This window comes from Mugil cephalus, chromosome 2 (genome assembly GCF_022458985.1).
Source record: "Mugil cephalus isolate CIBA_MC_2020 chromosome 2, CIBA_Mcephalus_1.1, whole genome shotgun sequence".
In the NCBI taxonomy this organism is placed as follows: Eukaryota; Metazoa; Chordata; class Actinopteri; order Mugiliformes; family Mugilidae; genus Mugil; species Mugil cephalus.
Window position 1 is genome coordinate 21,509,438 of NC_061771.1, and position 24,659 is coordinate 21,534,096.

At 40.8% G+C, this 24,659-nt stretch overlaps 1 protein-coding gene across 3 annotated transcripts; it reads right to left on the minus strand.

Annotated features, from left to right (window-relative positions):
- Positions 1-2,015: 2,015 nt before the first annotated feature.
- LOC125004183 (proto-oncogene vav-like) lies at positions 2,016-23,390 on the minus strand. Of its 3 annotated transcripts, none has more exons than XR_007112316.1 (29): positions 23,224-23,390; positions 22,839-22,995; positions 22,612-22,728; positions 20,250-20,366; positions 17,487-17,545; positions 16,595-16,660; positions 15,521-15,629; positions 14,097-14,195; positions 13,921-13,989; positions 13,729-13,832; positions 13,541-13,640; positions 12,271-12,366; positions 12,106-12,174; positions 11,951-12,037; positions 11,790-11,875; positions 11,562-11,697; positions 11,352-11,461; positions 9,797-9,898; positions 9,603-9,697; positions 9,491-9,513; positions 8,988-9,024; positions 8,761-8,897; positions 7,033-7,098; positions 6,812-6,843; positions 5,019-5,129; positions 4,120-4,207; positions 3,809-3,938; positions 2,303-2,489; positions 2,016-2,223 (listed from the first exon to the last, which is right to left on the minus strand). XR_007112316.1 is itself a non-coding variant. In XM_047578609.1 (29 exons), exons 2-29 carry the CDS (start codon positions 22,923-22,925, stop codon positions 2,170-2,172), a joined length of 2,535 nt encoding a protein of 844 aa, XP_047434565.1. In that variant the 5' UTR covers positions 22,926-22,995; positions 23,224-23,390; the 3' UTR covers positions 2,016-2,169. The 3 variants fall into 3 exon arrangements, 2 of the variants coding, with proteins under 2 accessions (XP_047434565.1, XP_047434563.1); XM_047578609.1 differs by having other exon boundaries at positions 2,303-2,454; positions 14,097-14,192; XM_047578607.1 differs by having other exon boundaries at positions 2,303-2,454.
- Between the last annotated feature and the right edge of the window lie 1,269 nt (positions 23,391-24,659).

A 24,659-nucleotide genomic window follows, 5' to 3' on the forward strand; every position in this document is an offset into this window, starting at 1 on the left:
ACGTTACCAGCTAAATGTTCTTCTTCCGACTCCACAGGTATACTATATTCAAGGACCACGTATCTCTGGGGGACTGTATCCTTTCTACCTGTGGCGCTTTGTCAGTTACTCAGTGTACATTTTAAGTGTTCACAGAGCTTTAATGACTTCAGAAAATACACAATAATAATATTAAAAAGATAGTCCCACCCAAAATCAAGTATAGGTGTTCATTCTCTCGCCTGTATTATTTATCCATCTAGATTATTTTGTTGTGAGTTGCAGAATTAACCTTTCAGATATGCAACATGAATATTGTGAGCAGTTTCACTCCAGGATTAATTAATGTCTTATTCTAATTTAAATCCGTCAAACTGTACCACTGAGCTGAAAAAAAATCATCTACCCCATGACAAGAGGCTCATTATTGTGATAGGATGAAAACATCCCTCCCGTGCATATGAATGCTTTTATTGCTCAGTGATAAAGTTGACAGGTGAAGATAGGAAGACATACTCTCGTTACATTATATATAATCATATAATTATACCTTATATATATATATATATATATATATATAAATAAATAAATAAATATCTGGTTCCACTACATCTGTAAGAAGGCAGAAATCTTGATGATGTCTCCAAACTCAGCAACTTGTGTCAAAATGATTGAGATGACAGGTCAGATGAATAATGTTCACATTTGATTTTATGTTTAAATGTGCATCAAAGTTATATTAAATGCATAAAATACAGAAACCATCCTTAAAAATCCTTAGTTTGGCCCAAGTCCCATCCACTAACATGGAGGGGGTGGAGCTTATGACCTATACTGCAGTCAGACACCAGGGGGCGCTCTACTTGCTTTGCTCTGTCTGTTGCATTCATCCATCTGTCCTTGAGTTAACATTACTAGCTGAAATACAGTTTAACAACAATGACAGTGGTTTTATGTTATTAAATATAAACACATTTAAATAAATGATACTATGTATATCACATTAATCTCATTACATGAAAATTGTTGTCTAGTTTACCCTCTACCCCCTAGTCTACCATCTTCCAAATTGTTATTTACTATATCCATTTCTAAATGTCTTTATTATCATCTTAGGATAACCAGAATGGTTTCCCTCAAATGGCATCAGTATTTTTCCATTAAACATAAAAGAAGTAGTTGACGTTTAGAGCGACTTTTCTTAACTGCAACATCTTCAGATGAAATCCACGATGGGATGAACCTGGAGCTGTACTACCAGTAAACGGGAGGAGAACCACGAGTCAATGGTGTACAGATAAACTTCTTACTTGCCGCACACACACACACACACACACACATATATAGATGGAATCAGTCGCAGAAAACCACCATGATCGGAGAGGAAGTATCAACAGAATAGAGATCGATCTAACATTTGCATAGATCTGAGTTAAATTTTGCCCACAAACTTTGATGTGTAATTCTTGATGTTGTTCTACGATTATTTTTGTTTTGATATTTTGGAAGTAAAGCTGATATTTACCTACCTACAAGACTGAGTGTGTTTTTTTTCCCTTTTCTGTATCTGAAAGTTTCTCCACGTAATTAAACTGACGTTTCCTTCAGTTAGACTAAAGGAAGATGTAAAATGGCTCATAAAGTATTAAGCGTATGAAGATGAAGAAATAGTCCAAAGGTATCGTCTACAGAACAAATATATATATATATATATATCTATATATATATATCTATATATATATATATATATATATATATATATATATATATCTATATCTATATATATATATATATCTATATATATATATATATATATATATATATATATATATATATATGTATATATATATATATATATATAAATATATATATATATGTATATATATATATATATATATATATATATATATATATATATATATGTGGGCACAGCTGTGTGGTAGGAAGTGACGACTGTCCTCAAAGTCAGGTGCATAGAGAAAATGGTTGGGTTTTTTTTGAGTGGCTGCCACAAACAAGAACCAGACACCATCAGGTCAGCTGAACAAACTTTATTCACATCTCCATCTCTCTCATTACAAGTACCAGCGTCCCTCACATACGAACACAGCCACTCTCATGCATATGGGTTAATGCAGTCGCTCACACACAGTAGAGACGACACTCTACATTGTCTCCTCTGGAGGCTCATCAGCAGTAGTCGGAGTAATCCTCCTCCACATAGTTGGCTGGAAAGAGACCCACCTGGAAACACAGGAGCGTTGGAAGTGAGACGAGAGCCTCTAAAAGTCACGTACCAACGCCGCATGGTGCGTATTCTCACCCGGCCATACACCTCTCCTTTCCACCAGCCGCTGTGGCCCTTCTTGGAGAGGATTTTGATGGTGTCCCCTTCCCGCAGCGACAGCTCTGTGCGGTCCCGGGCTGAGAAGTCGTACCTGGCCCTCGCCACGCCAAAACTCCTCATGTTGCCCCCTGTGAGACAGAGCCCACATTCCAGCATGGAAGAGCTTAAAAGACAGGTTCGACATTTGGGGGAAAATCATCTTATTCCGTGTCTTGCACAGGTTTTGATTAAAATAAATAAATAAATAAAATTATGAAGACAAGGAAACAGTAAGTCTGTATCTGTCCATAGGTAAAAAGAAAAAAAAAATCCTTAAGTTTTGTTGGGTTTAGACCAAAGATGGAAGTCTTTCAAAGATCTGGTCCACCTTTTTGAAATATATTGGAGGCAGACTGGCTGGCTTTGTTTTGGAGGGGCTGATAGATCTCAGTCAGCAGACTGTGTAATGTCTTATGACTGGTTCTTTGAGGGCCTAGGTACCACTTACACGGTACCACTGTACTTTACATGAATACAAGACTTTGACGCTGTCTCCTACAGGGCTGCTACCCCCCCTTCTTTTTTACTCAGCCAGATTATTGTTTTGATGTTGTTGTTTAATAGTTTTTGTGTAACCCTGCTTTGTGTAACTTAGTTTATGTAGTTTCTACCAGCCCGTGTTATTGCCCTTTTTATTTTTGTATCCTGTCCTAAGGTACCCACCACCATGTAAAGTTTGTGGCCTGAGCCTATATTGTATTAGTATAACATTTTAATAAAGATTTTGTTTTTAAAACAACAAAAAATATATATATGTATTTCTACTTTATTTATCTTATTTTATTTATCTTGTTTATTCACTGTTTTCTTATATCTATATTATAGTTGCTTAACAACTATATATTATAGTCACTATGGGTATTAATCTGGGACCTGAGCGCATCATATCGTTCCATCTCACACTTCTTCTTGGTTGCGAAAGACAAAAAAAAAAAAAAAAATCCTTGAATCATGTCATACTTAATCCTACCACCAGGGGGCGAAAGTAAAGCATTTTTCTGGGTAATTCTGTGTTTTTCTTAAATCGTGCTTCAGATTTCCATGTCATTGAATGACTTTTTATACAGGCCATCATCCTGGTTTATCATTAAATATCTTACATCACATCAGCCTCAGGTGTAATTTACATTTATTGGCAAATAGAAAATGTGTCAAGCTCGCATCCTAAACTACAATGGAGTTAACTTTAAATTCATAAATATGATATGATATAATAAATAGATATAAATAGATATAAAACAATGTTAGCATTTAGCTCAGTTAGCACAATTTACCTTTGGACAGAGCCAGATTAGTCGTTTCCTCCTGCTTCCAGCTATGCTAAGCTAAGCTAACCCCCCACTTGCCTTAGTTTTCTATCAATTAATTTCTATCAATTTCCTTATTTGACTCTTTTCTCAAAACTCTTTCTTTAACCCGGTTGTGAGAGGCAGAGCTCTGTACCTGGCATGGCGTTCAGCGTGTTGTTAGACGAGTTGCTCTGCTCAGGCTGTTTGTACGGTATACGCAGCGTGGTGTCCACGTCCTTAAAGTACTCCTTCAGGGAGTTTTGCTGGTAAAACTGAATCAGCTCCTAATACGGGTCACACACACAAAAAAGGACAGAGTCAGACTTAGATACAGAGGTCGTGAGAAATGATGCTGGTGACGCTGGTGAGGTCAGTGAGATACAGTTTCTTTGGTTTCTTTGGTTTCTTTGGTTTGTTCTGCAGTCATGCCGTAAAGTTTTGGCCAGGTGAGGACGCAGGACTTACAATTAAACCCTTGAACGCTTTCTTGTCGTTGATGCGGCACAGGCCTTCAGCAGAGGTGATCTTAATGTGCCTGATGTCCATATTGAACCTGAGAGAGCAGAGAGAGGGACTCAGATCATCTGGTGATAATTAGACAAGAAGCAAAAAAAAAAAAAAAAATCTGAGCGTTTAGAGTCAGAGGTTGAAATGAAAACTAAGAGGCTCTTTTCAAAAGAAGGGACATTTGCATGTGCATTATTTATAGCTGAACATCCTCTAATCCTCTGTTACTGCAGACACAGACTAGATTGCCCGTTTTCGAGGGGAAGTGATACTGGAGCTAATAGAACGGCAACGATCGTCATTCAACAGAGAATTAAAAATAGACTAAAGTCTCCAAAAGATTGTGCAGAAAAGGAACTTTTCTAATGTGGAAGTCATTTACACATCCGGGTTACAGACATCGATGCTGCTAGCAATTTACTTTAAATCGATTAAACCTTTACTTCAAATAAAGCGGATTTAATCTGCTCTCATTTGGAGAAAAGCTTTTTTGACTTAATGTAACAGTATCAATAAAAATACCAATGTAGTTGCCAAAAATTTGGGTTTTTGTTTTCTTGTTTTACCAAAAACAAATATGACTTATTTGAATTATGCTATAAGGCTAACAAAATGATGTGTACGAACATTTCTGTGGTTGTAATTACATCTAAGCCAATATCTTAACAGTTGCTCTTTTTTTTTTTTTTTACACTTTTTTACACCGTTTACAAGAAGACATGAAGAAATGTGAACCTCCCTGTTAAGTTCAGTTCATCAAACAGCTGCTTAACAGACGCACGTCTTCAGCAAACAACAAAAAAAAAGGTAAAATAAAGGTGCCCTGAAAGATAACAGATAAACCGATGGAGCCTCACTTGATGCTGATGGCGAACTCTCCTCCGTCTTTCTGCCGTACCAGGAAGGTCCCATCAGACCGAGACATTAGCAGGTTTTTGGCGGCCGTGCGGTCCATGTTCCCCGCGAACCTTGAATCACAGCGAGGACCAGAACATTAGTCTTTGCTTCAAGAATCAAGATTTTGTCTCTTCAACGAGAAAAGAAATGACAGAGCAATCTTTCAAAAGGACATTTGGAATAATCAGCAATTAAACTCACTATATCATCATCATCACAAGTCTGACCAGTGGCTGAAGGGACATGATGTCAAATGTTATAGTGTGTGTTATGACAATAATAATAATAACTTAAAAAATAAATGAATTTATCATAATTGTGTTATTTGAATAGAAAATTCCACTTATTCATTTTATTGTTCTGATACTTTCACAGGCATCCAAACACCATATCAGAGTGAAAGTGGTTTGACATTTAGTTTTTAAAGTTGTACCCTGACTTATTGTTCAAACCCAAATCTGAAGATCAATAATATGATGTAAATGTACACATGTAACACAATTTCCTATTTTTGTAAGTAGTAATAAAGTCACATTTGAATTTAAAATGTAAAATTAGCCCTATTGCAATTCCATTAACATGTCCCCATGTTTGTGTTTTAACATTATCACTGTAGCTAAACATCTGTTTCAATAAATATTATGCTATGTACTTTACTGTCGGTATCCCCATTTATAAACAACACACAGGCAAATAATAAAGGATTTATAACACACTGAATTGGAGTCATGTTTATTTAATTTAAATTAGTGTGCATATAAATTAAATTAAATTAAATTAAATTAAATTAAATTAAATTAAATTAAATTAAATTAAATTAAATTAACACCCTGAGACCATTTCTCTTTATTTGAACAGCAAGTAGGTTTTTGAAAAATAAAAAAACAAACAAAAAAAAGTGTCCTCATGTGTGGACACTGGGATTATTTCACTCAATATTATAATAAAGTCACCAGTATGAAACTGTTTATTTTCTTGTCTGAACATGGCTGTGCAAAAGCAAAATTGCAAATAATGAATTCCCACTCTTTTCAATCGAGTATTTGCTGATTAGCGAAGTTAAAAGCATAAATAAGCAAGTTCCAACGGTAAAATTTGATGTAGTTTTGAACCTTTTCCACTTTTGTTATGTGATTGGCTGCAGAAGGAATCTGCTGAAATGCCCACTATCATGTTTCTTTTACCAACTAGAATCTAGTTAAGAGGATCAAAGCTTAAATGGAGCAGAATAAGAAGCTCATATGGGGAAACTTAATGTCCCCATATGAGGACGCAGGGTCTCAGGAGGTTAAATGAAATGAAATTATTCTCATATGGTTTTGTTTGTAGAAAACTAAATGTGTGAAAATGTTATGCTTTGGGGTATTAGTGTCATACTTGACATCAGCCACAGGGGATGATATGAAACATTTTCTGCATAAAGAGACTTTTCTGTGTTTTCCAAGACGTTATTACTCCGACGTCACGTCATCGTCGTCGCTAATTGGTGATTATTTTACACATGGACAGCGACGGTGGGGAGAGAAGACGCTACATCGCATTAGTTTCGGTCTGACAGTAACGTCCCAAAGTTGCTTTACAAACATCAGCACGATTGAGTATCTGGTTCTGTTTTTTGCGGTTGTTTTAATTCTCTGTGTCAGCATTGCGACGTTTCCCTGCCAGATCACTGCGATTCAGGAAGGAATCAGATCATAGGGGTGACTGTGGTTTGGTGAGCGAGTGAATCAGACCAGTTCCCACCGATACTCACCAGTTGAAGCCAGACAGGTCTGGGGTCGCCCTCTGGAAAGAGATGAGAACACACTGAGGTTAAATATAAAACTTTGCAGCACTTTGCTGTGGTGGCGGCAGTGCCAGTGCATCACTTCCTAATACGGCTGATGTTTTGTTTCAGTTGCAGACAAACCTGTCTGTCACCTGCGAATGTTTCTGTATGAAAAGCGAAGGCATTTGTTCTTTGTTTGTACTCACAGAGACGTAGGGCTGGACCTTGTGACAGGGGAACCATCCCATTTGACCAACAGTCAGGTTTCTTCCCTGAGTGACACACAAAACACACGAGGTCAGCCCACGCTAAGTGGATATTCAGGTCAGCTAAACATCCGCTACTTACAAGCGGCCCCTAAAACGAATGACTCATATGCAAGTAACTCACACGTCTTTACATTTGTAAAGCCAGGGTTTAGGGAGGAAGTCCCGTAAAGCTTCAAATAACAGTGTCACATCAAAAAAGAAAAGAATAAGAGATCTCGGGAGCAGTTTAAGCCAAATCAAAGAAGAAACAAGCCCGTGTTCACTGCAAAGACTTAACATTGTTCCACTTGAAAGATTGTAGCTTAATAAAATTATCTTTACATGTTTTTCTTTTAATTATTCTAATTATAGGAGAGGGATTTTTTTTTTGTGAATGGGCTTTATGAATCAACCACTTTTTGGTAAAACAAACATGTTAGTGAAGTGAAAGTTTTGTTGTTTTGTGGTGAAAGGTGCTTAAAGCAAGCAAATAGTTCCCTGTATATCGGTTCCTTATGTCTGTGGTTCCAGGTTTAGGTTTCGACCACTTTCACAGGGTCACGTGAAAACCTGGAGCTTCGTGAGAAAATAAACGAAAATAATGTAAATGAAATTCTCCTGATATTTAACTCTTTTTATCATTTTTTTTTTTAATCAAACCATCTGAAAAGTGTGAACATTTTTTTTTCTCACAAGAGAAATTGTTGGTAGCCAATCCTAACACCGTGCTGTGTGGGCTTATTTTTCAGATTTCTTCTTTTTCTGTTTTTTAAGATCAAAATCTGAAAGGAAGTAAAGCTGTCAAACTGTCACAGACACGCACGCAACTTAGGAAGCGGCCCGCAAAAAAAAAACTGAGCTTAACTCCTGAGTTGAAGGCGCAGAAAACTAGTCGAAAGGATAACGACAAACAACACCAGTGCAAAATATAAAAATAAAATAAAACAGAAACAAGATACGGGTTTAAAAAAAGAGATGTTTAAACGCAAAAGCAGGAAGTAAAACAAACCATGACACATGAGAAAGTGGCAGTGACTTCCAAAATATGTCGTTCAGGTATAATATCCAAAAAAAAAGCGTCTTAAGAAAGACGACTGGACTCGTAGAGTTTTATGAGAACACGTTTTACGTTTCTCATTCCTCCAAATAGCTTCTTAGGTCACAATAAAACAGGAAACAACCATAACTGACAACCGTGACACAAATAATTGTGGTGGTGTAAAAAAAAAAACAATATATATTCATATAGACGCTACAATGTTACAGCGTGGGAGAATATAGAGAATTTCCCAATGCAGATATGTTGACTTGTCATCAAAAATGTGTGATCCGCCGATAATGTGACAGAGACACAGAAATATGAAACTGAAGCGACCGAACAGAATTCAGCCCTGAGCTGAAATTTATTTTCAAAATCAAATCTGTTCAAAAGCAGCAGTCTGCAGACAGGCAGACAGGCAGGCAGACGGGAGTGCAGGTCTGGCATGAGGGAGGAAGTGGAAGACGGAGAAGCAGAGATGCAGAGCAGAAAAATGACAGAAGCGCCTAAAGCATCTCACACCTACACATTAACCACAGGAAACGAGCCTTGAAAACTCAATGCAAAACGTGTGACCCCCCCCCAACCCCCCAACCCCCCGCCCCCGCCCCAGCTTTCTGAACACACACACACATATTCAGTTTTACCTCCCACCAGGGCAGGTCTACGTCGGCTCGGGTGAGCTCGATAATGTCTCCTTTGGTGAGCTGCAGCGGCTGGCCGAAGCCCACGGGTGGCGGCGGCAAGCCGTAATACTCCTGACACACCTCCATTTTTGGGTATCCTGGCAGAGACAATGAGGACGTGTGAGACGCATGACGCACACAGGTGGATGTAATCGGATGTGTAAGCTGCAGCATTTGTAAAGTCTCACCGGCGGTGGATTGCCCCGACGTTTTCGGTGTTTTAACCTGAAAAAAAAAAAGTTTTTTTCAACACGCACGGCGTTAAATTTGTTGTGCAGCCAAAGCACATCTGCACTTTTACATTTTAAATAGAGAGAAAACAAGAATACATCATCACAATGAATGAATGCATATTTAAGTGAGGGTAATGTGAAACATACGCCGATCAGGCATAACATTATGACCGCCTTCCTAATATTGTGTTGTGCCTCCAAAACAGTCGCCTTCTGAGGGCGTCCTGCTGGATGTTGTTAGTGGGGGCCGAGGGGAGGATCATCCCACAGACACTTGATCAGTTTGGGATCTAGTGGATTTGGAGGCCAGGTCAACACCTTGTGCTGTTTGTCATGTTTTTTTTGTTTTTTTTTACTCGAGTTAAGATGATTCAAATGTCATCTACTTCTACCGTCGGTGGTCAGCGTGTTGTGGCTGATCGGCGTACGCTCACAGTTGCAGATGAATGTGGTCTTACCCTCTTCGTAGCAGCAGAATGATCTGTAATGTCAAGAGATCGGTTTGCGTAAGAGGTCACGATAATACTCAGTAGAAGCAGCGTTCAAACACAGCCGGGCGTGCGTACAGACCTGAGTTTCGTCCGCAGGCGGGGACTCTGCCTAAACACTCTTTATGGGCCGCCATTTTACAGCGAGTGCAGCGATAACCCTGGAAAAATATCCCCCTGCAGACGACACACGTACGTACAGATAATTACACCAGTTGACAAGTGTGTTTTCATAACTGGAGCTAAGAAGAAGAAGAAGAAGTGAGGCATAGGTACCTTAACAACATAGAGCAGGCCTTGCAGGAGGTGGTGTCCTCAAAGCAGTACATCTGGAAGTCATGGTTGTTTGCCGTGCAGTTCTCAGGACACATATTTGACCTGCAACCGTGAAGCACAACTGTTTAGACCACAGCAGGAGGAACCAACATCTAGTTCTGGTCAAAAAGTGAAAAAGCTTCTACTCGGTAGACGGCAGTAAGTTTACACGTGAGAGATGCTTGTTCATTTCCTACCTGGCTCAGCAGTCACAAACACAAAATCATAAATGACAAGTGGCTAGCGTCAAACTTCTCCTTCTGAACGTGTTCAGTTCCGCTTCTCTTTGTGCTTTACACACGAGTCACGGTTTCAATGCTAAAAGAAGCAGCTGATTGTCTAAAACCTGCAGTCACAACTTCCATGCAGCAGCGTTAGATTTAATTTGCTTTTGGGCGTTTCACGAATTCACTGTACAAACACTCTATCAGGGTTATCAGCTAATCAATAACTGCAGTCAATGTACACTGGTCAGCCATAACATTATGGCCACCGATAGGAGAAGTGAATAAGATTTAAACCGCCTTGTGACAGCTCAGTGTTTCTACTGGGAAACGTTTGGACCTGACATTAGTTCACGTAGATGTGTAGCAACCACCCAGACCAGACCAGGTACCCCAGCACAAGCCAGGTCAACAGCTTTTATTCTCATTCTGATTGAAGGTTTCAGGTCAACTGTTTACACGTGAGGTGATATATTCTGATCTGCACCAACACTTTTAATCGGAACCGCCGTTTTACAGAAGTATGACACGTGCAGATCGTGACTGATCAAAGATGGAGGTCTGTCGCCTAATCAGCAGTAGTTGATATTGTTTTTACACTTTTATTGTTAAAGCGACGGCTTGATTCAGAAAGTTTGTGAGGTCATATCGACTTTTGCTGTTGTGTTGTCTTCAACGTTTCCCAGCGGTTCTGAGTTTGTTCCAAGCTTCAGTCTATCCCAGTTTCAATTAATTATTGATGGACCTTTTTAAACAGTTCAATATTTCTATTTTTTCTGAGTCTAGGCGTGCAATAATGTCTAGTTCTTTCAGAGTTGTTATTAAAAACAAACTCTCCATGGAGCCACAGACCAGTTGAGGAAACATCACTCGAACGTCACCGCGCATTTACGTCAAGACTGAGCATGCTCAGAGAGAACGGAGCCAGACCTCGTTCTGATTCACGATTGAGGTGTTTATATGGAGCATTTTTTATTCTAAACCAATTGTTATCGGAATATTTGGCTCCATGTAAACCCAGTTAATGACACTCTTTGGTGGCAGCTGCCATCCCCAGCAGGATTCATGAAGATTCATTCATGAGACCCCAAACTGATCAAGTATCTGTGGGATGCACTGGAGCCAGAATCCCACTAACAACACACTAACACCCTCAGAAGACCCACATGTCCATTCTCTGATGAGTCACAACTGTTCTGGAGGCACAAGGAAGACCTAAACAATATTAGGAAGGTGGTCATAATGTTATACCCGATCGGTGTCTGTCTGTTTTTCCGTGTGTGATTACTCACAAAGCCATCTCAAACTGCTCCAGCCATTTCTTCTTCAGTTCTCTGGTTTTGAAGTATAAATCGTACCCACACTTCCCGTAGTAGTCCAGCAAGAGGAACAAATAGGACCACTGCGCACACACAAACACACAAACATTGTCAGTTTAAAATAAAAAAAACGCCTCATGTTGTCTAACAAGTATTATGGAGTTAATGGAGGGAGAAGAAGACCTTTTTATTGTCCTTCTCTCCGGTGGTTTCATCTCGTATCTGGTAGTTCTGCAGTTCAATGATCTCCTTCAGCTCAAACGTCTCTCCGCTCTTCTTCTTACAAATAAACACGGCTTTGTCGAAGAGGAACGCGTACCTGACGGACAGCCAAACACACACACGCACACACGGTCAAAACAACAGTGTGCGACACATTAAAAAACACACACGGACATGAACGACACACACCTGTCCTGTTTAGACTTTTTCTCCGAGCTGCAGATCTTCAGCTCGCCGTCGATCTTGGGCCGACCGTAGAAAGCTAGAGACTGAGTCTGAAAAGGAAGAGGAGTGAGAACCAAAAACCAGTACGAGCCAAAGAGACGCTGACTGGTAGAAGGGGACCTCACCATGTTTTCTATGGACAGCTGAAAGGTGGTGATTTGTCTGATGATCTCATTGTCCCGCTTCACCTCGTTCACACACTGCGCCAAGTCCTGGAGCAAACAATGTGTTAAATATCACGACTGCTATGAATACGCGATCGATAAACACAAACACTCACTCTCATTGCGTCCAGAGCCGTTCTGAGGTTCTCCTTTTCCGTGGAGTCAGTGGTGTGTTTCACCAGCTCCTGCACACACAAGAAAACCCTTTCAATATACATCTGCTGTAAAAACTAAAAAAACATTAGCAGTCAGCAGTTGTAATGAAAAGTGAGCGCACGTACCTGTAGCAGCAGGTGATATTTGAGGACTCTCTGCATAGGGACCATGAGTAAATCTCTGAGAGAAAACCGACCGCTGTTTGCTCTCTTCGAACACTCCTGCAAGGGAAACCAGAGGGTAAACATCTGCAGAAAACCACGTGTTGAGAGTGTGTTGTGTACAACACATCCTGCCAGTTTAGGGTCGTGGTCCAATACTGTAGTGCAATACAGATTTTGTAAACTTGCACCACACAAGTCAAACTCTCATAGTGGGGCTCGGTTAAAAGATGGTAATGCTTCTCAAGTCCACCTTTGAGGAATACACCATATGTAACAGATCAGGCATAACATTATGACCACCTCCCTAATATTGTGCAGGTCTCCCCTGTGACTCCAAATGAGTTGTGACATGGGTCTTCTGAGGGCGTCCTGTGGTGTCTGGAGTGTTGTAACTGTTTTTTTTTTGGGTCCTATGGGTTGAGGGGAGGGGCTTCTGCGGATCAGGCTTCTTCCAGTACATCCCACAGATAATTGATCAGTCTGCGATCTTGTGAAGTTGGAGGCCAGGTCAACACTTTGAGCTGTTTTTCCATGTTTTTTTTTGTTGTTTTTTTTAGTTGTTCCTACACCATTTTTGTGTGTGTGTCTGTGTCAGGCTGCATCCTTGCTAAAGGGTGGGGGTGCCTGGTCTGGTCTGGTCTGGTCTAGGTGGGTGATTCATGTCTAATTAACATCCACATGAATGAACACCAGGACCAAAAGATGGTCAACGTTATTTTGTTCTTCTGTCAGTGGTCATAATGATGTGGCTGATCGATGTATGAAAATAGTTTTACCAGGATTTAGAAAAAATAAAATATTCTATGACTTAAGACATAGGTCTTCAACAGGGGGTCCGCAACCCATATGGGGTCCGCGGAGATACTGCAGGGGGGTCACAAAATCTTTGGTTGATTAGACATTTTATATATATTTTTTTTAATTTCCCTCCACAAATTTAAATTTCTTAAAATTCACATTAACATGATTTCAGCATTAAAGGTATGAGGGATAGCTTAACATTGAATGCAAAATGCAAAATAATAATGTAAATTTATAAATAGCACTAGGCCGAGTTTAATATAGAACACATATAGCAGGTAGGGGGTCCCTACTTAATCTCTCCATCTGTTTCAGGGTCCTTGGCCTAAAAAAATGTTGAAGACCCCTGTTTTAAGATATCATAAAAACATGTAGTGCATGAATCTAAATCACATCCAAGATGGCGGATGAGATAAGTTGTCGTCCTCACCTCCAGTTTCATCCTGATGTCCTCCCTCGCGTTTGAAAGCTTGTCGAGGTGTTTAGTCGCCGTTTCCACCTGACTGCAGTAATGACCGTACAGTAAGAGCCTGAAGAGAGACCGAACACGAAAACATATTACACTTGTCGTCACTGCAGGTGACAGGTAAACAGATCAAATGCGGATGCGCTGTGTACCTCTCCTTGTAGTTTAGGAACACCTGGTGGAGATCCCTGGCTCCGTAGTTGAGGATGGAGTTCCGAACTTCCTCCAGCAAACCACGATGGGTGTGAGCCAGCTCCTACAAAACGCACACATAAAGTGAACATGTAAAGAAGCGAAGGGAAACGTGCACGCACAAGAGACGTGTCGATAACCTCCTCCTTTACCTCTATGTTGATGAAGATACTTTCCATGTCTTGAGTCTGAAGGAACTTTTGAAGCGGTTTCATAAAGTGCTGCACAAAAAGATAATGAACGATTATTAATTTGTCATTAAACGCGTATATATGTTTGCGTGTGGGTCTCACGATGAGTGACGTGTCTTTGGAGGACATGTGCATACCTGTAATATAGATTCCAGTGTGTCGGTGTACTTCTCCTCAGTCTGTCTGATCTCCTGCAGGCAACACTCTCGCTTGTCTACACCAGTCTTCGGCTGCTGCTGCATGAACACGCGAACAACCTTTAATTTATGTTACTGGGAACAAAGTTTTTGTGTTTTCTGTCTTTCAGCTCTACATTTTCACCACGCTGGTTGTTAAATTTCCCATTCTTCTCATATTTCAGGGTTATAAGAATTTAATCAGCATGCTAAATATTTCAAAGGGGCCAAGTTCCCGCTATCACTACTCTTGTCGTCAGGTTGCTCTTTAATGAACCCTGTGGCTGGCTGACGTTTACTTGCGATGCCCTCCCTGGAAGGAGCAGTCGTCTGATTTTTGAACTTATCTGTCATCACAAAGTTGTGGTGTCCTTGAGGTTAAGACGGTTGCATAATACATGCATGCAACCGTGTGATGGTACACAAGACAGACACACACAAGCTTTAGGATAGATTTTCTGACTCTCACCAGACTTCTTGTTTTTCTTTTTTGGGGCAAAAAGTGATGTGAATGCGCCCATATGTTTTTAAATGATACGTCATGCACAGTATGTCACAGAGATCTGACCGAGAATGGAAAAAAAGCGGGTATTCTTAATAGTTAAAAATTGAAAGACTAAAAATTATTACAGAATTTTCTATGTTGTACTGTGTGTGCTGTTTTTGTGTCTATTGATTGTGACTGTGTCTATTTTTAGCTACTTTATGCTGTTTAAAATTGCCCCTTAAGGACAAATGGATTGAATATTATTGTGAAATTTGAAATTTCCTGGAAACCGATTTAAAAATGTTGATGATTCGTCCTGCTCATGATTCGGGGGCGTGTTTTCATTTCCTCCAATGAAATGCTTCAGTTTCATGTCTCTTCCTTCCTTCCTTCCTTATTGTTTCTCTCTACTGTGGCTTTCGGGCCATTGATTCACCCATTGGATTGTTAAAAAATTAAGCAGGAAAGTGGGCGGAGTCCGCGTGTCCCATGTTGGATGAACTTTACTCCGCCCACACTCAAATACTCCAAATATGGACATGGAGGTTGTGTCAGATGTTGAGACCCCGCCCACCTGACTCTATGCTACCTGTTAGCTCAGGCTATCGCCGGTCACTCAAAGCTGGAACGGCCTTAATTTTTGCAGAATTTCACAAAAAGAAATAAATGAGTTATAAAATAAATAAATAATTTAAAAAAAAAAAGATTTTTTGTACCATGTTGTAAACATGTTTGATAATGCTGTAAAGTTGGGCTTTTTAACATGTGGGTCTATGGGGATTTGCTCCCTTTTGGGGTCAGCCTCAAGTGGCCAAATCAAGCTCTGTTCTCAAGGTGAAATCCCTGCAAAGCTCCCAGGTTTCCAAAATCTCGCTTTTGTTCGACTTGAACCACTCACCGCTTCAGCCTGTTCATCCGTCCTCATCAAGTCTTCATAGATCTCATCTCCCTCGTTCTCCTCGTCCTCCACAAAGTCGTATAAGTCGTCATCCTCATCCACTGTGTCACTGAAACACGCAACGCGTGTACAAAATGATTACTTTGATCTTGATCATCATCGACATCCTGACAGGAAGCGTCAGGGTTACACAGCACAGAAGAGGTCAACTGCAGCTGCTACTCAATGTGCATAAAGTACTGGAAAAATTAGACTTGGTATTTATAATTTAATGACATTTAAAGATGCAGTTTCTCTCCTCCCTTATCAGGAATAGACGTACAAGTGGAATATGATAATTCTCACTTAAATTCGCTCACGTTGGCCAGAAAAAAGCAACTGCGAGTCAAAAAGTTTTAGTTTCAGTTACTTTCACACACATTAGCTGATAGCAGCATTGGATGAAAATGAAACCACTTCTCAGTATGACCTGCATGAACCTCTCTGACGAAGACCACGAGGGTCAAAATATTGCTAAAGGTGATTATCTGAAATGAAACCATGTCAAAGCAGATCATCGTTTTCATTTTACTTCTAAAAGAAACCGTTTTGCGTTTCAGCACTGAGATGTGAAACATGTTTGATTCGAGTTTGGGTCAAAATATTTTGGCTCATGTGCCTGTGCCTGATGTGTTGCTATAGTGTTTAAAGTCTATACTGTCTGTGTCTATGGAATTAACCTTAGATTGTTTTAGGGTTGGGTTAGAATTAAGGTATAAATAGGTTTTGTTTTTCATAATTCAGTGCATTGTTGTCTTGATGAATCTGGGGAGATCCTTTTTTACAAAATGATATCCTGCTGTGAATTATGAAATGAAATTGTATTTTAAATGATTTGCAAAATAATAATAACAATAATAAACAGGAAAAGGAGCACTGCTCGTTAACAGTGTTTAACAGTATTGGAAAGGATAAATTACAACAATCCAGTTAGTTTTAAGACGCAAAACAATAAGTAGTGGTTTGTGGCCAATGCCACTACTTCTCAACTTCCTCTGTGTTATTATTTTGTCATTAGGAGGCAAAGATGCTCACTCTATCTGGTCGGACAGGCCGCTGTAGATCTCGTCATCAGGAATGGATCCTTCCAAAGGAAAAGGTCTGGAGGAGAGAAAGAGTCAGTCAGTGGGAGTAATCTCTGCAGACTGAAGTCTTCTTACTGCTAATATTTTATACCTGTGATGTAGAAGATTTTACTTTTTAATGAACTGTGCAAAGGAATCCGACCAGAAAATCATGAACAACGTATCTGGTGTTGCAAATATAGAGATTAAATGCCAGCAAAATTGACTTCATGCTCTACTCGACTTAAATCCTAAGTCTTTAGACGTCTTGGCAACAAGGATGAGCTTTTACGTGGCTCTCTAACTTTTGTAATAAAGTGAAACGCAAACCTCTGCTCCACACCACCACTTCTACTTTCAGAAACCTCTATCGAATCCTCATGTTTCAATCACATGTCTAGTGTCTCTTCAGCTCTCTTGGCATTAAATTTCACTTTCAGAGACGTGTCAGATTCTTTACTAAAGGATAAATTTCTTCAGATTAGGATTCAGGAAATCCTGAAACTTACTGAACCCTTTACGTGCGCGGGCACGGCAATCTCATTGCCCCCACAAAGAATTGGTGGGACGCATTTTAAATTTCACACTAGTTCCTCGAGGCTGAATAACGTCCACATTCATACGGACGAGCTTCACCTAGCAAAGGGGGCGTGGCTTTATGTGCGCGTGATCGTTATTAAACCATCGAACCGTCTCTTCCTCCAAAGTCAGCGCCCTCTTTCACGCTGTCACCGGAGTAGGGGCAGCAGAGCTTCACACAAATCAGCAGTCACATTCAAAATACCAGCGCCCAGCGTCGCTATTTAGTGATTATAATCAGCATTCAAACATTTAATGAAAGGATTGCAGCAGAATCTACTTACTGAAGGCCTTTGTGTATAGCGATGGATGAATGAGACAGGATGGACAGCGTGTCTATGACCTGTAACACAAAGAATTAGATCGTACAGTTTATGAATCTTGTGCGAGAAATAGAAATGGTGGTTGAGAAGCTGTAAGAGCCGTTTCACACTCCTTTGATCGGGTTTTTGCTCTCGTCCTGTTTCACAGCTCGAATAAGAAGTTGCAATATCATGGTGATGAGTGACAAAGATTTCATGATAGATGTGATCAGGAACAAGATCAAACAGTGCAAAGTCCAAAATAAAAAGACTGCTCCTGAAGGCAACGTGCACCAGTGAGATGATACTTCTTCTGCATTAAAACTGTTTCAGATGTTTCAAATGTGCTTTAATGTAACTCAGTGTCGTCACACGTGTTGAGTTCTCATTAACTTGACTGCTTTCCAGTGTCCTGTTCTAAAACAAGTCGTGGTCTACCTGAAACTATTTCTATGAGTTGCCTCTCAGCCACCAAACTGTGGTTCACATATGAAAAAAGGCTTGGTGGTAATATAAAAATGCCCAGGTGGAGCTCATTTCTCTGTACTGCTCTTAGCACTGCTAAATGTTTTCAGTATGATGTCTGCTTTCATCCGAGACACAAGAAGGAGCGCAGAAGTAACAAGAAGTGAAAGTCTGTAGGAGAAGTTCTGAGAAAAAAAAAACAAAAAACAAAAAAACACTATTTAAATGAGCCAATTTGCATACCAGAGAATTTCTTTCAGGGAAACACACTTATTAGACATCTAGAAATAAATGAACTGGTTAAAGCCACTGCTGTAAGCCAAACAGAGGCCGTTTTTATGCTGAGCTAAGCTAACCGCGCAGCTGGCTGCAGCTCCACATTTAACAGAAAGATATGATGCTGACTGTCTCGTTTAAACCTCTTTCTGCCAGAAGAGTGAATCCATGAACTCGTTTCACTGACGCTGTATAAAACTCTACAAAGTCAAACTACAACAAACAATTTACAGAACTACGTTATTATACTGCAGAACTTTCTTGTTGCAGTTTGATCCACTAATTTAAAACCAAAACACAGAAATGATCTCTACACAAAGTAGTTAAAACTCACTGACACTTTAATAAAGATATGTGTAACAATATATTCATTCATTCATTCATTCGTAACCGCTTGTTCTCTGGAGGGTCACATGTGTTTGGAGCTTATCCCAAGAAACCACTCACATTCACACCTAAGAGAAAGTTAGAATCACTAATTAACCTAATGAGCATGTGTGTAGACGGTGGGAGGAAACCAAATGACGCTGAGAAAACCACCGCAGACACATTGAAAACCATGACTGAATAAATTTGGACGGCGGTATGATACTGCCGATGTGATATGGTCTGGCTCCAAGGTCACAAGGTGATGACGCTCATATCCCCGGGACAACAGCGTTGGTTTGGCCAATGCGAGGAAGCGGGGATACCCCGTCCATATTCATGCAGTCTATGGGGAGAACATGCAAACTCAGAAACACACCCAGAAAGGTCCCAGGCGGCCAGTCAATTCAAACCCAGGACGCTCTCGGTGGGAGGTATCAGTGCTAACCAGCACAGCGCTGTGCTGCCTATAATAATATATTGCCATAAATTATATTCCTGTGATACATCTCATCTTCTGTTGTCCTCTAGAGAGTCGTGGGGGCGCTGGAGTTTGTCCCAGCTGTCATTGGGTGAGAGGTGAGGTACACCCCGGACAGGTCTCCAGTCTATTACAGGGCCAACACTTATAGACACACATAGACACTAACACCTACGGCCGATTTAGAATCACCAGTGAACCTAGAGAGCGCGTCTTTGGATGGTCGTCCGGAGCACCCGTGCAGACACAGGGAGAACATGCAAAGTTCTTGTGGTACAACTTCTACACTTTTACTCTAGATATTTAAACTAAACTCGTGTGCTCACGGCATTCTCTTCGTTCTGCATGACCGACTGGAAGCAGCAAAGTGAAACGAGAAGCGCCAGTGACAGTAAGGCACTGCAAATCTAATAAAAAAAGAACAAATACTGTAAAAAGACCCCACAGCCCCGGCTCCACCTGCCGCTGACTCATTTCGCTTTACAAGAGGCGGCTTCCTCTTACCCTGCACATGAAAATCAAACAAATGCTGATTTTGACCACCCCTCCCCCAACCAACACACTTCGGTTCACATTAAATTGCTGCCCCGAGCAGAAAGTGAAACAGAACTGCGAAATACCGAAATCGTGCATTCACTCAGCTGCAGCTGAAGTATAAAATCACCAAGCTACTTCCTGTTAGGGCTTTGTGGGTGTCTGCAAGCTGCAATAAGAAGTCAGGACTGTTTGTGCGTCTGCCGTAATGACTGTGGTGTGAGTGCACAATGTGTTTCTCTTGTTGCAGGTCATAATGGTTCATGATAACGAAACTCTGAGGGCCGGGTTTATTATTCATCTCGCAACCATCGGGTAGAAATCAAATCAATCCTAAATTCATTCATGCAGCATGACATCCAGCCTAAATATGCAGATAAAAATTAACAACCATCAGCAAAAAGAAAACTGTGTACTGCAGCAAATACAGTGTCTGCGTGTATGTGTGTATATATATATATAAGTTCTCAAAAGTCCTCAACTAGAGACCCACTGAGAACCTTGAAAAGCTAATTCTGTTTTAAAGACGGTGGCCACACCACTTCTTAATGAAGTCAAAAATAAAAACTAGTCATGACATGTTTTGTTACAGAGCGACAGACAGATGTGGTGGTGGGTGATACCTTTCCAAAGTCTCGCACGTCAAAGAGGTCAAACGCTTCAAACAGCTCGTTCTTTTTCAGATGAAACTTGTCCTGACAAGAGCACAGGAACGTCCTGATGTTCTTCAGGCACAGGAACTAAAAAATGAAGAGAAACAAAAACAACATCAGGTTCAGTTTAGTTTTTTATCTGTCCGATCGCACATTTGCCCCAAGGGCAATCTCCACAGCGGACAGCACACTCTGTCCTTTGTTGAACAAACGAATCCATCCCTCTATTGTCAATACATGTCAGCGTGTAACAAAATTCACCCTTTGTTTCTGTTACGATCAGACCTGCAAACACCCATATACATATATACAGTATATGGAGAGAGGCTCATTACTGTTATAACGAAAAAACTACTGGACTATTAATTAATGAACAGATAATTCACTGACAACAATGCTGACAATACACTAATCTGTCAGCCGCTTTGTCACCACAGCCTTTAAACTAAACCTCTGAAACACAAACTTTGTGTTTGCCCTCATTGTGTGTGCTACTTTACACCTAAACTTGAATAGTTGTGCGTTGCTGATTGATAAGTTGTGCATGATTACGGATCCAAAAGTGTTGAAAACCTCCCTGTCTTTATTTAAATGATAATTTTACCAATGTGTATCCAAATGGAGAATTAAATCTACAGCTTAAACAAAAAGACGTAAAAGGACGGTGAGAAAAAACAAAACATAAAAGCCATAAGGCTAGTTTCAAAAAGTACCATAAGGGTATTATTAAAGATCGTACATGTAGGCACGGCTGAGAGATAATGAGATGCTAATTTTTCTCACGCCTGTATATTAGATCCCATGTGCACGAAAATACTTTTTTTTTCGACGTATTAGTATTGACAGTAAACGCTAATCGTCTTGCACAGACCGCATGGACACCAAAAGCGATGAACTGAAATAAAGAAATGTCTCGATGCTAAGTGAAGCAGTTTGATGCGAGCAGTTTTACAGCTAAAATATAACTGCAAGAGAAACCACACAGAGCACGTTGAGACTGACATGGTGGTCAGACATGAGCCGCTGTACGCAGCTTCCTGAGCCAGCTGCTCGCTCTCTCTCTCTCTCTCTCTCTGTCTCTCTGCCTCTGTCGGTCTGATTGTTGGAGGGAAATGCGGAACTCTAATTTGAAAAAGGGGAAATGTTAACTTCTGACTGATACTGCTGCTGCTGCATACATCACAGCACTATGTCAGGCGTTCGTATTAACACAGAGTCATAAAACCGTCCTGGCAGCAGTGTAGAAATCCCTAACTTAAGGGCAGAGGGAAGATCCTGAAGTTGTGTAATGCGAATTAACTGGTGTGTGTGTTGTGTGTGTGTGTGTGTGTGTGTGTGTGTGTGTGTGTGTGTGTGTGTGTGTGTGTACACATCAGAGTGGACTCCGTCTTCTGTTAATCACCGGATGTTTCTTAACCAGTCTCGACCTCATAGGATTTCCCAGAGTTTCACGTGCACATGTCAAAGCGCGTGAAACTCCTGCACACACACACACACACACACAAACACACACACTCACACACGAGTGGTAAAGTCCTATCAGATATGACACAAGGTCTTCCCTTGTTTAGGCCGAACACCTGACGGCCAGTCTCGTTCTTCATCACGGTCCCTCGCTGCGCCTGGACACGTCTTTATCTCATTATTTTTGCTCTACTTAATCCTGTGTGCCCCCCCCCCCCCCCGCCTCACCTCGGAGACGGTTCCTCGCTTTCGTGTTTTTTAGTTAGCGCGCCATCTTTAAGAGTTAGATGAGAAAATGAATACCACTCTCACTGACTTACTTCAGCGCAGTGAACGTGTGGGAGCTAGTTATCACACTTAGTTTAGCGCAAAGTGTGAGAACTGGCAAAAAAAATAAAAAATAAAAAAGCTGAACGAGTCGAATCTCACACGTTAACAGCGCGTCAACACTGTTTGTGTGATCTGCGTGATCCGGATAATCTGTTTTAGACTGGCAGTAAGCCATTTTTTTTCGTAAGCCATTTTTTTCAAGGTTAGCTGTTTCCCCTGCCTGTTGCCTCCATGCTAAGCTAATTCGCTGTCAGCCGTGCTTTTATCTACAGCTCACGAACATGACATGACTCTCGGCGAGAAGTCAATTTACCAGATGCAAACAAGTCTTCCCCAACTGGGAAGAGACATGATAGTACCTGGTACTACCCATTGTGTTTTTCTTTGGATCTCTTTATATACTCCCGGATGTGGACAGATTAAGATTACAGCATTTGCCTATCAGTAAACATCTGGGCTGATGCAGTGATGCATCCTGGTCGCTATGGAAATGGCCTATGGAAATGGAGTGGGGAAAGGTGTGCGTGGTGTGTCCTACCTGGGACATCTGTGGGCGCAGGTTGATCTCCCTCAGGTTGACAGCCTGAGGCAGCAGGTTGTTGAGCAACTGGCAGAGCAGCACACCATCTCTGAGGGCCTGGGCCAGGTCGCACACCTGGAAACAGCACGCACGGCAAATTAGACGGAGCAGCCCGGGGCACGGTGGGTGCCCATTGTGTAGGCGTTTGGGCTACGGGTTAAACGTGTGTGGCTCAGCTGATTCACCTGTGCCCCCTCCCATGTGACCCGGTGGTTCTCAGGAAGAACCCTGCAATCGATCAGCCAGCTCGCACACTGCCGCCACAACTCCATCTTTGTTTTCTGACAGATTAAGGGCTAAGGGTGTGCACTCCAGTCACAGCTGGAGCTGTCCTTTCACAATCTGTGACACAGAACAAATCTCTGAGTATTATTCAGTCAATACAAGGTCAGATTTGTGGCAGATGAACTGGCCCACAGCGAACACTGAGACGACACTCTCACTCCCTCCCTTCAGTCAAACACTGAAGCAGCCTTTTCGGAGGACAATAAGACACAGCCGTATCATAAAACTCGCTTTGTTTGATTTTTGTTTTTTGAAAAAATGCACAGAATCACAACCAGCTCCTACCTCCTCTAGATTCTCCTGGCAGGTTTATGCGTTCTCTCTCGACTTTCACCTCCTCGTCTTGCTTTCATTATCTCATATTCAGACTTCGGCGCCCTTGTTCTGCCTTTCTTCCGTAGTGGGTGTTCTGCAGAGTTGCACTGTGTCGAAGTCTTTTAACTTCATCCCGCAACTTCCTTTTTCCTCTGACGCACCCTCATGCACACACACACACACGCAAAGATGCACACACACAAAGCTGTTGCTGCTGCTGCTGCTGCTGCTGCTGCCGCCGCTGCTGCTATGAGTGGCACAAGCTGATAAAAAGAGTGTGACCTGTGTATGTGAAATGCCGTAGAAGACATCAGAGAGAAGTCTGCATGAGCAACAGTACTTGTGGGTTTTGCATTAATGCGCATAATTAAGACATGTGATGGTAATTCGGCTTGCCATGGCTAAGTGCGAAATGTAGAAGTTTGTGCGTCTGATAGATGCACAGATGATTAAAACGGGTTGAATTCAAATGTTATACGGTTGAACGGCTCATATTTAATCTGTGATGTCTGTCACAAAATGAATTTAAAAAAAAAAAATGAATAAAAAAAAAAATAAAAAGAATAAAAAATACCTAGAGCTGTACCATGAATAATGTAACCACCTGACACCACCTGCTTATGCTCATTCGGATGTAAAGTCTCAAAAATATAAGTAACACCTCTAACTGCACCTCTAACTATTAATGGTGCGCCTTATCACAACTTAAAATTGGCAGTCCTTATCTGAATGTCGTACGGACGTTGCAGTTTTCACATGTGAAGCGTTGAAAATGCTGCATTGTTTGAAATTATAAACATATAGTGTTCATACTTTTTCATTTCCATTTTGGGCTAATTTCACAGAATCAGACCGTTTATCCAGCCACATAAAGAAACACAGCCCTCGGCACAGTCGATCAGAAAGAGGCTGCATTTGTGGTGCATAAAGAATAAAAAAAATTAAAAAAAACTTCTCTCCGGCAACAATGTTTCAGATACTCTGAAGAATTAAATGAATATTTATGTGTCTGCCCAATTTCTTCAATTTAAACCCACAACAATTAAAATTCCACTGTTTTTTTGTACTGAGGTAACAGGAAGTGTTTCACAATACGTGTGTAAAAAACTCCTTGCACATCCGCATGTTTGTATGTTTGTAGTTTAGACGAACAAATGTTGTTGTGAGGAGAACGGTGGACTATGTGGCCAAAAAGTAAATTATGAGGCTGCAATTTTCCACGAGCCTGTTCAACTTCCCTCACTCAACGAAAGTGTTTCAGAAAACTGAACTGATTAAGCCACAGCTAAGACCTAATACAGAAATTAAATTGTTTGCGATTTATGCAGTGATGGAAGAAGAGTAACAACAACATCTGAGGTGACTTTGTTTACAACAACAAAAAAAAAAACTTCAAACTTCAAAAA